Source organism: Orbicella faveolata, unplaced genomic scaffold (genome assembly GCF_042242905.1).
Source record: "Orbicella faveolata isolate gen_17 unplaced genomic scaffold, um_ofav_v1 contig_26, whole genome shotgun sequence".
Lineage (NCBI taxonomy): Eukaryota > Metazoa > Cnidaria > Anthozoa > Scleractinia > Merulinidae > Orbicella > Orbicella faveolata.
Window position 1 is genome coordinate 14,070,001 of NW_028301554.1, and position 12,291 is coordinate 14,082,291.

General features: G+C 37.7%; 2 protein-coding genes across 2 annotated transcripts in view; both read left to right on the forward strand.

Moving 5' to 3' along the window:
- Positions 1-8,977, forward strand: part of LOC110058806 (uncharacterized) — a 9,796-nt gene extending 819 nt beyond the window's left edge. The window contains exon 2 of the mRNA XM_020765465.2: positions 5,601-8,977. Within this exon, the coding sequence (XP_020621124.2) occupies positions 5,611-7,701 (2,091 nt within the window). The 5' untranslated portion in view covers positions 5,601-5,610 and the 3' untranslated portion in view covers positions 7,702-8,977. The remainder of the gene's footprint in view (positions 1-5,600) is intronic.
- Positions 1-12,291, forward strand: part of LOC110058807 (uncharacterized) — a 31,660-nt gene that overhangs the window by 17,721 nt on the left and 1,648 nt on the right. The window contains exons 6-7 of the mRNA XM_020765467.2: positions 10,066-10,167; positions 10,622-10,795. Of these exons, the coding sequence (XP_020621126.2) occupies positions 10,066-10,167; positions 10,622-10,759 (240 nt within the window). The 3' untranslated portion in view covers positions 10,760-10,795. The remainder of the gene's footprint in view (positions 1-10,065; positions 10,168-10,621; positions 10,796-12,291) is intronic.

The following is a 12,291-nucleotide window of genomic DNA, read 5'->3' on the forward strand; positions in this document are numbered from 1 at the left end:
CCGTCATGGGAGAAGCATTGGATTGGTTGTTTTTGATCAGTATTTTTGTTATATCCTAAGTTTATCCGACGTTTAAAATGCCTTAAAAAGCACTTAAAGCCCTCACTACAAGAAAACTGTTTGATTGGTTTTGTGATATTTCATGTTCTGAGGACACAGCGCCTTAACAGCTTGTCACGCCCAGGTTTTCAGATGTATGTTACCACGGACTGCAGGGAAGAAAAAGACGATTTCAACTCAAGAATATCGCCCTTTCTCAAAAGGATAATCTAGAAATAATTCACAATTCATTTATGTCGTAATCCTTATGATGTGCTACGTTGCTCGAGCCGATGTTAAGACATTCGTCACATTTACCTTTCTGTACTTATTTGAGTATAATTACTGTTACGTATTACATGTAAAATTTGAGCAGAGCTCATTCCACCACACGAAATAATCTCGACTGTTTCCGTTTTGTTTCGAAAATTGTTTTTAGTACCGCACATTTTTCCGTTTGTACAAGGCGTTGAAGCTAGATGTGCAGAAATTGTTTTAATTGGAATTTTCAACATCCTCTTTTCTCGGAATCAACACGGAAATTGAGGTCGACTGAGTCAGGTGCACTGATGTTGTTTTGCTGTTTTTCATGTTTATAAAATGCATACCTCCTGAATCTTACTGTCTTTTTTTGTATGGTGATTTTATATCTATGTTTTGCAGTTTTTCAGCAGTTTTCTAAACTGTTTGGGAACTTTTGTCCAGTTTTGAGGTTCTACAGTACAAGCAACAAAAAATGATCGGGAGACTCTCATAAGGAAACGTAGGCACGCAAGGCGTGCAAGAGCTATTTTAATTTAGCCACAAAATCTGAAGAGTTTGGGAAGTTCAAATGACCCATTCCAATTAAGGTATCATGGTATCATTTTTATGTCAGGATGAAAAATTCTTGTCTATTTTCGCCTTCAAAGAAGCTGAAGAGGTGAAAATCTGGTGGAACCCACAGGTTCAGCATCGAATAAGAAATTTGGCTCTGAGCGACTGTGGGTCGTACTGTAACCAAGAAGAATGGTCGAAGGAACTCGAGGACACTAGTCCTGCCAATGAAGCTAAAGGACAAAATACAACAAGTGCTAGTCGTATGAAATTGTTATAGAACAGACGCGATTCCAAAACTTCCACAATGAGAGAGTCAAGCGCAGATGTAGATGTAGACAATGTAGACCTCGAGATTTCCTTTTTTTCATGCTTTTTGGCTTCACGAGGCATAGTTTCAAAAAATGTCTGGAAAACGAAGGAGCCTAAACTTAAGCAACATAATACAAATGCAGCTGACGAAATCTTTTAAGTAAAAGTAATCACAGCAGTTTAACTTGTAGTTTGTTGCTTCTCACACGATTTCACTGCTACGGGTTTCCACGCCAGAATATTAGTCATCTGTTTATTTCAAGTTGTCATAACCCATTGTGGTAAACTGACCCATGCTGACGTCTGTCAGTGCGGAGGGGATTTTTAACATCTATTCATACCAATCTCATAAAAGGTTTTTCTCGATAAAATAAAACTGCATAAAAGTATGAACATTTTTAGTTTGTTTACGCACGTCTTCCGATGGAATTGGCTGAAAATCAGCAGGTATGTTCTAGGATACCTCCTTCGAAAAAGTGTGTTGGGCTCTGTTTAATTTCACTTCCATTTCAAAGTTATGGCTTCTTTAGAAGAAGGAAACGTCTGCATTGAAAATATCAAAGTTTAGGTGGGTGTAGAAAAAAAACCAAACCACATCTGGAAATTGCAGACATGCTTTTTGAGGGTGATGTGTGAGAAAACATTTCCGATGTAAATCACGCCGCTCCGATAATTCACACGTGGAAGTGAACCAGTTTAAGTGAAGCAGTGTTTCTGGGTATTTCTTTTAATATCACTGTGACAATAACTTTTTAGAAAATTTCAAAGATATCATTGTATTCTATAACTATTAAGCTTTCAGAAAATGTATAGGTTGATGGGGTTTTCTTTCAAAGCGCCAGTGTGAGAGCGCGATTTCCAAACACTGTCAGTCCAACTACCATGATACCTTAATGCCTGAGAGCATTTTTGGGGGCAAAAAAGAAGGTTACAGAAAAACGTTTGTCACTTTATAAGAATTGAGTCTCTGTTTATATTTTTTAACCACCCAAAGGAATCTGTTTCAAATTGAAAGGCTTGCTTTGTCATGTCACAGTCTAGTCTAATTAATTTGTTGTTTAACTTGTCACCATTGGAGTCTTCAGGAAAAATTTGAAAAGTTTCTGTACCGCAAATCAAAAAAACTCAGCTAAAATCATTTTTTACTGTGAAAGGCAAAAAGGTGGGAACACATTTACCACTTTCATTCAAAATGCTACTGAAGGACAACATCCAACGACTTTGATTTGATTTTGACATGTTGATTGTGTAGCCAGTAATCAGATGTGAAATAAAACCACAAACAAAGCAAACAAATTAATGGTGTCTCCAGTCAAGAAACCACACTTGGATCATTTTTCCTTTCGAAAAATGGCTGTTACCCTGTAGTTTTATAATTACTAATAATTTAACCTGTTCTATTTGTGTAAGCAAACTGGAAATTTGAGCAACTTAAAATGACATTTGGCTCAAAGCTGCACGCGTACACCTGCAGCCTAAGGCTACAAATCCAGACAGCTCTTCTATATTCAACTTCATCTGTTGCTATATTTGGCCATAAAAATTATAAAGAACCCGATAACTCCAAACTAAAAGATCAATTTCTATGGAAAGTGAGAAGATTTGGAAAAACGAGGGTTAGGAGCAAAATAAATAAAGAGCAGAATATTCTTGTAATATAAATGCAAAATACCGACCATATGCAAGATCTTCCTAAATAAAAAAAATGTAAAGATTAACGTATTGTGTACCAGAATTACGGGTTTCAGTAAATAAACCCATATGATAGGTAAAAAAGATGCTTCCAGTGAGAGTACCAAGGGGAAGAAAAAATGTAGCAGGAAGAGACTGAAAGACTGGAGCTATTAAGATACAATATCCTTTCATAATGCAGTCGTGTATGGTAATTTTTCTCATCTTCAACACAATGAATTCAGCTCTGTAGGTGATGAAAAAGGAAAAATTGTCTCAAGCTCGGGATCATTTCAGTATTCTTATTACAACCTAATGTTGACTTCGTCTGTGACTAACATCCATTTGTACTTTTAGCTTTCAAATTGTTAAGTGGTCAAGATTCGTTGAACACGCAATTTCTTACCATTGTGCTTACCAAACCTAAAGCTTCTCTCAATTAAGAAAGTAACTATTCATGGGCGTTAAACATCAGTGTTATCCTTCTTTGATCCAAAGGTTTCATTGCTAATGGAAAACTGCAGCCCCTCTAGAAGCAAATTGTTATGTTGTATTTGACTGTTTTTTCAGTTTACAAGTCAATACTTTTACAAACACTTTGATATATTAAGTTCCACTTACCGGTAGTTGGTTACTTCACACATGTTTTAAGGTTACTCCAAACCTTCGCAGGGCTACTTTTTCCAAATTTTCTTTTTTCCAACCAAATTAAAGTTCATTATTCAAGGTTATTGGGAAAAAGAGGTTTTTTTTAAATAAAAATTAATAAAGCGTCAAGGTGTCATAATCCCCAAAAGGCATGGACTCCTCAGTGATCTTTTCATGCCAAACAGCTTAATATAGAGATCCTATATCAAATACTTTCAATTTGAGATTTCATGTCCGTCAAGAGTGCCTTTTTGTAATCACGCTTCAGCAATTGCTCCTCAGTCTCTTCTTGTTTTGTTGCACATCACTTTTCTCTGTTTTGCTCTTTGTTGTTGACCACCGGCCTAAAATGTACGCATCTAAAACATGACTGAAACACTATCGCTTTACAGTGAAGCTCAACTTTCCTTACTGTGAACACTAGGGGTTCTGTTATTTCATTGGCAGGCGGCATTTTGAGTTTACATATCCCTCTGAGAAGGCGTGACATGTTTATAAATCTTCAGAAGGCGAAAACTTGCGCTCGTTTTTCAAGAGAATCCCTCCTCTTTAAATGAATTAGTAGGGTATGTAGAATCCACGGTTCACCTTGAAGTTTGGCCAGAACATTCACTGATAGATACAGAACAAAAACATGTCAGCGAATTCTTTAATTTCAAATACTTTTCTTGCGGCGGTCTCTAATGCAACACGTTACGTGAATTTTTTGATAGTGGACCTTGAAAGATCTCTGAAAAGATAATCAAGAGAAATGAAAGAAAATGGTGACATGCTTTGAGAGATTGATGCTTTGTGATTAACACTGCACAGTTATTTTGTATCAACGATCGCATTTGATACCCGATTAATTCACCAGAATTTCAGTTGGTCATTTTGGTGTTAACGGCTTCTGCCACCTTAGTAAGGCAGTCGGCACAAAAGAATATAATTTTATTGAATTCTACATTTTATAACCTTTCTAGTGACATATAGTTTGTGGGGTTTCCTTCGAAACAGCACACATATGAATTTTTTTCTGGAGGACACTCGCGAAGGTTTGCAGTTACCTTAGCCTTGAACAGTTTTAGAGGTTACGAGTAAAATTAGATCTCTTTTTGCCATCCAACCTTGTTTACTCTGTTGCATATCAGCTAATTAAATCCGCAGTGAGACGAAACTTTTTCCCTGAAAAATTGGAAAAAAGCTGGTAATTGGAATGCCTTGTTATTTAACTTCCCTTCTTTCCAAGAAACCAAGAAAATGAAGATTGTTGCACAATGGCAGAGTCATGGCCTTCTATTTTGGGTCAGTTGCAAGAGCTTTTAATCTTCTTAAAAGAACGTTAAATGATTGGATGTACACATAGTTTGTCAAATGTAATTGATTATACATTTCATGTACAATTGATTTGTGTGTTTAAATTATTGTGCAGGAAAAGTCCCACTAGACAGGCATAAAATTAAGCTAGATACCTGCCCAGAGTATAGTTGGAACTTTAAACATCCTTTTTTCAAGAGTTGTAAAACTTTTCGCACTCTGTGTTTCAGATTTTCAGCACTATTTTTGCATTTATTTTGCTCCACACTCTTTTGATACATTTGGCTTCATCCATTTTCTTTTGAAAACAGTTTTATTTATGTTTGTGTTTTCTTTGTAAAAGGCATAAAGATGTTCAGAAATCAGTAATTTTCATTATCCTTTCTGTCTTTCGTGGAATTAAAATGGAAATTAGGATCAACAGGGTCATAGGCAATATTATTGTTTTGCTATTTCTCTGTAAACTATTTAGCACTTGTACATATCTTGAAGTTGATGTCCTTTTCATTTTGGTGATTTTTACATTCATTTTCTGCTGTTTTCTTGGTCTTCTCATTGTCTGGTGTAGTTTTGAGGTTTTTCAAGGTTTATTTTGTTTTCACTATATTTTGTTTTGCTTGCATATATGTGTTTTTTGTTTTCTTCACTTTCCTGTTCCTGAGTTATCCGTAAATATTATTATAATTAAATATCATTTATCCTTAACATCAGAGTTTAATATTCCTTGCTTACAAAAACTAGTTTCACTGTAAATTTAGGATTAAAGCCTTGATAACATTTTGCCCATAATAATCTTACATGTTGATTTTTTATTCAAGATTCAGAACAATGTCTACCCTGATAGGCATTCTAGTGGATGTCTCAAACTCCATGAGAAATAGTGTTGGTGGCAGGGTGGAGGAGGAAGGTGGAGAATGGGCAAAGTCAATCTTCAAAGTGGTGGATGAATTGATCAAGCATGATGTCTCATCTTCAAACCAGACCTTTGCTTTAGCTGTTGGTAGTCCTTCTCATCCTGAAGTCTTTGATTTGTTAAGTACTGTTAGGAAAGCAAAGCAGGAAGTAACTAAGGAACAGGCTCAGATTGGAGATATAAGATCAAGAGCAAGCAAAAGAGATGTGTTAGATGAAGCACTGACTATTCTTGAAAGAAATGGAGCGTCAAGAGTTCGCCATTGGGGAAAGATGGATGTCTTGCTCAAAGTTGTCGATGATACTACTGCTGCTGCAATGCTGCACTATTTACAAAGAAGCTGTGATTTTACAAAAAAGTTTGTTTATGAGTGTCTTCCTAGAGAGTGTCGTGAATTAAACTTTTTTCATGGAGGTAAAGTAATTCGTAATGTTGCCACTGAAGGTGCATTTTTTGCAGCAGGGTATGTTCCAATTTTTGGTTCCACTCTGCAATCACATGGCACAGAAGGGTCAGTTAAAGAAGCAATTAAGAAGGGTGAACGACTCATGGCTGCAACTAGACAGAGCAAAGCTGCAGAATTCCAACGGGTGGATGTCAGCAAAATTGCAATTATGAGTGTTCATGATGCATCAGAAATATTGCATGCTAGAGTTGGTGATCAAGAACTAACTAATGAACGGGTTGATGAGTTGCTGGAAACAATTGAGCCCTGCATTTATGGAGACACTCCACTCATGAAAGCTATGCATCATTCTGTGGATCTGTTTTCGTACAAAGAGTTTTCCAATCATCAGAAACTGCTATTCATTCTCTCTGATGGTATGCCTACTGATGGAAATGACCCACCACTTCAAACTTTGTCAAATCTTGGAGTCACCATGGTCAGTTGTTTCATAACAAACCAAAAGCTTTCTGATCCTCGTCATTTGTACAGCATTCAAGATGAACATTGGCAAGATCCGGCAAAGTTCATGTTCAGAATGAGCTCCACCATTACAACTCAGAAGATACCACGCACTCTGTTTGTCAAGAGAGGATGGAAGATAGATATTGACAACAATGAAACCAGACTCTTTTTTCAAGTGAACTATCCAGATGTTATCAAAGATGTCTGTGACATGGCCAAGAAGGGTGTCCTGAGCCAAGATGCTCTTTCGGATATGCTCTCTACAGTTGATCTGGATATCTATATCAACAAGTCAAGTGATGACTTTGGAGCAAAGAGACAACATGGAGGAACCTGTTATGCAAATGCATCTGCTGCTGTTTTACACCTTGCCATGAAGCGCATCATAGGACGAGATGGTGGTTATCCAGATTTCTTTGAATTGAGACGTGAATTAATTGCTAAATATGGAGAGCACGGAGCCCCAACCAAAAGAGTTCTTGAAGAAGTTTGTCCAAAGTATCGCCTGGAGTGCAAAGAGGTAGATGCTACTGGTGCTATGAAGGCCATTTCTGCAAAACAACCGGTGGTTGCCAGATTTTATCTGAGTGGAGCCCAGTGGGATCGGTTCTACCAGTTCTATGAGCAAAATCCCAAAGGAATCCTTACAAGATCCTACCTTGATTCAAAGCATCACTCAACAAGCAACCCTGGTGGCCATGCAGTAGTTCTGACAAGTTATGATGCCGAGAGCTTACGTCTGATGAATTCATGGGGGGATGAATGGGCAGACAATGGGTTTTTCAGGGTGCAGAATGCAGATGTCCTTGGCCTAAAGTTTTTTGATGTGTTCTGGACTTTGGACAACTTGAGTCAGAAAGAAAAGAGAGCTTACGATCAACATGGTGCTGAAATTGCTGCCAAATTGATGAGATCACTGCAGGGAATTCAGGCAGCCAAATACAAGTGCCCCTCGTGTGCTGTTGAATCAAGAGTGGTGGATTACTCTGGCCATCTTCTTAAAACAAAATGTCCTTCATGCGGTGGAACTTTCAATGCCAATGAAGAAGGTGGTGACTTGGCTTTGAATCTATATCTGACATCATTGATGTGCTAGTTGCTTATGACTGTTGAAGCACAATCATACTTACTCTCAATCAGAACAATGTATAAACTTGACAGACTTGCCATCAGCAAAGAGTGGCCATGTAAAGAATGCAATATTTAAGATCTAATACTTGGGCAGTAACTTCTAGGTAGTCAGGTTTTCTAGAAAAAGAGAATAACCAAACAATTGAAAACAGTTTGAAGTATTTTGTCTCAGACCACCTGTTCCTTCAGGGGAGCCTTGTTTGTTTGCTTCCTTTGTCTCTCCTTTCACTTCAGACTTCCATGAAGCTTACACAGCTCCATAGCAAGCAGGTGTTTTAATTCTGACTTGCAGAATTCTTAATGTAACCATGCAGTCATGGTCAAGCACTGTAGAACACTCTGCAGAGTAAGAATAATAATATTGTAAGTTGTAGGTTGTAGCCTTTTGGAGTATACTCTGTATACCTTCAATGTTCTTTTGTTGCTTACTGCCATATGTAAAATTTACAGATTTCTAAACAACAGAAAAAACTTTAAAGTGAGGCAAATTGTTTCAATCTACACTCTGGCTGCGCATGCAACGAGAAGTTGGATGCCATTTGTCATAAATTTGTTTTAATTTTTGGCAAGTTTGTCTGTTGCTCTTTCCTGTTGCTCTTTCCTGTGGGCAAGGTAGGTAAAGTCTGTATACGAGCCAAGTGGCCCATCAGGCTGGAGCTTATCCTGGTTTCCGTAGCATGAAGCGACTAGGAGTATTTCTACTCCCCCCTGGATGGGATGCTAGTCCACCGCAGGGTTACCCCCAGCGTTAACCGTGAGGCCACCACGCCTCCCACTTCCCTGTGGGCAACCAGACTCTAAATTTTATTTCAGCCAGGTCAAGCACTGTCTGTACTTGGTGCTGCCAAAGGTGTTGCACAACAGTGTCCTTTTTTGGGATAGCAAATGTAAAATTATTACAGAGATTAGGAATTGAGTGCATACCATTGTGTCATGGGCCTTTGTTTATGGTTTGCTTGTCTGCAGAAAAACAAAGGTCTAGAGCAGTTGTTCTAAGCTTAAGGACGATTTTGGTTTCATGACTTTACTCTTGGTAGGGTGTTTCACAGCTGAAGCATTTGAATAATCTGTAACAATATTTTGCATATTTTGTAGAGTTAGATCAGAAAAGGTTCATGAAAATTAAAATTAACGATATCTTATTAACCTGTATTAGAAGGACTTGAAGTTTGCACTTTCAGGCAAAAACGTAAAACTTTGCAATCATTTTGAGTCACATTAAAACATAGTGTCAACCCAAATATTGACCTAAATTGTACCTTTAGCAGTAGACTGTCAACTGGTTATAATGCATAAGTATCATCAGTAGTAATTGGAGTGAGTGGAGTACAATGTAAGCAGCCATGAGGCAAGTAATATTGCAAAATTGGATGAGCATGTAGCACTAGGCCTATTTGAAATGTCTTGGATCTCTTGTATTTCACCTTCAAGTACAATAATGTTTCTCTCAATTGTATGACATGAGGTCCAGTAACAAATTTCAAGGTTAAAGAAGTCTTTGAGAACTTCATTGAGGGAATAGTCAGTGGTGTTTTCTGTAAGATTTACAAACGGTAATGAACATTAATCCATTTTATTTCCTGAACAGAAGTTGACATGCGAATTATGTGGGTGTGCACTGGTAATTGTAATTGGATATGTACCAGTAACTGGATGTCAACACCAACAATGTGACAAGTAGGCCCCAGTAAAACCGATCAGAGTCAAGAATGTTCTGCTAGATCTGATTAATGTACTCATTGTAGTACCAATGCATTTTTTAACTTATTTGGTCTTGTCCTGACTCTCACTCAAGCCCTCCAGGGTAAAAGCAGCAAAAAACCCAAACAATTCTCCCCCTCCAACATTATTTGCTTTAATGAGTGTATTTGCTCTTTCATGTATTAAAATGAATCAACAAGAACAGTAACCCCTCCATAAATAAGTAATATGGAAATATGGTCATGAGGATGTGACATACCACTGGCTCCCCACCTTCTCCATAGTAGCTGCCATTATTGCTTTGATGCATCACTTCTACAAACTCATCGAAACAGTACTCTTGTAAACTTCTTAAACCCATGAGAATTTAGAAGTCACAACCATGAATTGAATCCAACTCTGAACAACTGGGCATAGCATGGTTTTGTGTGTAAATAGGTTACCTTTCTTGAGCAGGTGGTCAGATTTACAATCCTAGTGGCCAGTCCAACACTTGGGTTATTAAAAGAACTTTGGAAAATGTGACCACCTCATATACAAACAGCAGTTAATTTGTAAAGAAGACCAGGGTCAGGATGTAGTCTAAATCATTGCATTTAGCTGTTAATCTTTTCACAAATCTTTACAGGTTATGGAATTTCTTCTTGCTACCCAAGAGTTGTGTGAAATGAACTATCCAGCAGACACTGTAGAAGTTGCCCTTGTTTACACTAACACTGAGAAAGCTAAGGTATGGGTATGTTTGTACATGTATTCTTGATTGTGTACAAACCCTTGTCCAGGTTTCTTGCTTTTGAGCCTAGGGGTGTACAGTCATTGGGCCAGCTCTTAAAGTATAGGCAGACCCCACTATTTCAAGCTATTTTTTGATTCTGCCGAAAGTTCAAAATAGCGGGGTTTAACTGTATTTCCATTTACAGTGGCATGAAGTGTTGACTAAGATTGAAACTTAGTCCATAACAGAACTGCACCCGACATTTTACAGTGCCCATTTCAAATCCTGGGTGGAGAGAGACTAAGATTGAAGTGTCTTACCCCAGTGAAGGCTGAATCAAAGACAACTCAATCTGAAGTCCCCAACACACTCACTATTAGGACACTGTCTCCCTTAGCTTGTAGGAGTTGGAAACAAGACTTATACACACTGCATGGATGACCTCAATTAAACTGTTTTCTATTTACAGGCAGTAGAATTTCTTGAACTGGTGAAAAAATTTAAGGAATATGGCTTCAAGGAGAATAATATACTGGATTGTCTCCAGGCTGCTAATAATGATGGTGACAAGGCTCTGGAATATCTTATGACTCTTTCATCTACATAACAACTATTTAGAGTTAAGAGAGACTATCAAATGAATGTAAGTACTTCTGACATGTACATTTTTCCTCAATGATTGAAGGAGACCTTTTATGACAGTGTTTGGTCAATCAGCAAGGAAGGTGATAGGTGTCAAAGTTGAAATAGATATGAAATAGATATCATGTCGGTGAACTGCTGTGGAAAGAAAGAACGTACAGAGAGAATTAGATCTTTGCTGTCATATTCAACTAATAAGTGGAAACTACTGAAAAGAAAGGCTGAAGAAATTCAGGCTTCAATGCCAGGGATTTGAACTCTTATCCATTACAAAAACAGTGCAAACACTCTACGGTCAAGCTGTATCACCACTGGGAGCTTTAGTACTAGCAGTTTGGAGATCTTTTTGTACCCATAAAGTGATTGAGGTTCCATAGAAATATTGAAACTTGTAACAGCAGGTATATTTTGCAGGTTACAGGTTGCAGGTTGCAGGTAGAAATTTAATTATAACTGCTGGCACTTAAAAGAAACGTACAGGTGGTAGACTTACCGTGACTGTTACATGACGCTGTTTACAATTGCAAAGAAAGGTGGCCTCCACCTTAGTGCCAAACTGGCCGAAGCGATGGGAGGAGAGTATATTCCTATGATTTTAAGCCTGCAGTGAATTATTGTTTTTATAGAAACATGTGAAATATCATCTGAAATATCTGCTGAATTTGGTTTCTTCCCTGTGAGTACCAAAATGAAAGCACACTGAGTTTGTGCTAGTATATTCCGTCAGTTAAAATCTTATATTATTTCATATCTTTATTTATTTGCTTCATTTGTGATGACAATCCTCTGTTGTTGAGGGAAGACCCGAGCCAAATCTGGAATTGATGGAAACATCTGTGGAGCAGCCATCCAGATGGCTTTGAAGAGATTTCACTGGTCTCAGCGTGTTGATCGATAAGTACTTATAGCGGATTGATTGTGTTTTCATTATGTGAAAGTGGCAAACTACTTTATGTAAGAACCCCTGACGAGTATATAGGTTGTTATTATTTTAAGTGCCAGCGGTTTTCCAGTTATAATTAAATTTCAACCTGCAACCTGCAACCTGCAAAATATACCTGCCAAACTGGTAGTTTCCATAAAGGAGCACTTTCTTTCTGTAGGAATATTCAAGCAATAAGTAGTGTGTTCCCTAGGGCTGTTTGGTTCCTCTAAATTATCAAGCTCAAGTGAAGCTCATTTCTTTTAACATTGAGTCCCTTTATGTTTGTTTACTTCATTTTTTTTAACCATGCTCTGTCATGTTGTTGTCTCTTGCTTCCTACCTACTACTTACTCAAATGCTTGTTTGTTTCCTCAATCAATCCCTCACTCAATCAATTTAACAAATTGATCTCAGTTTTTCGTGCATCTGTCCTGTTATTGATCATGAGTTTTGTCATAATATTGTCAGATAACTGGGGATCCACTCAACTATCACCTTGTGGATCCGCAGACTACTTTGACAATGTTATGATAAAATTCATTGTCAATAACAGGACAGATGCATTAAAAAAC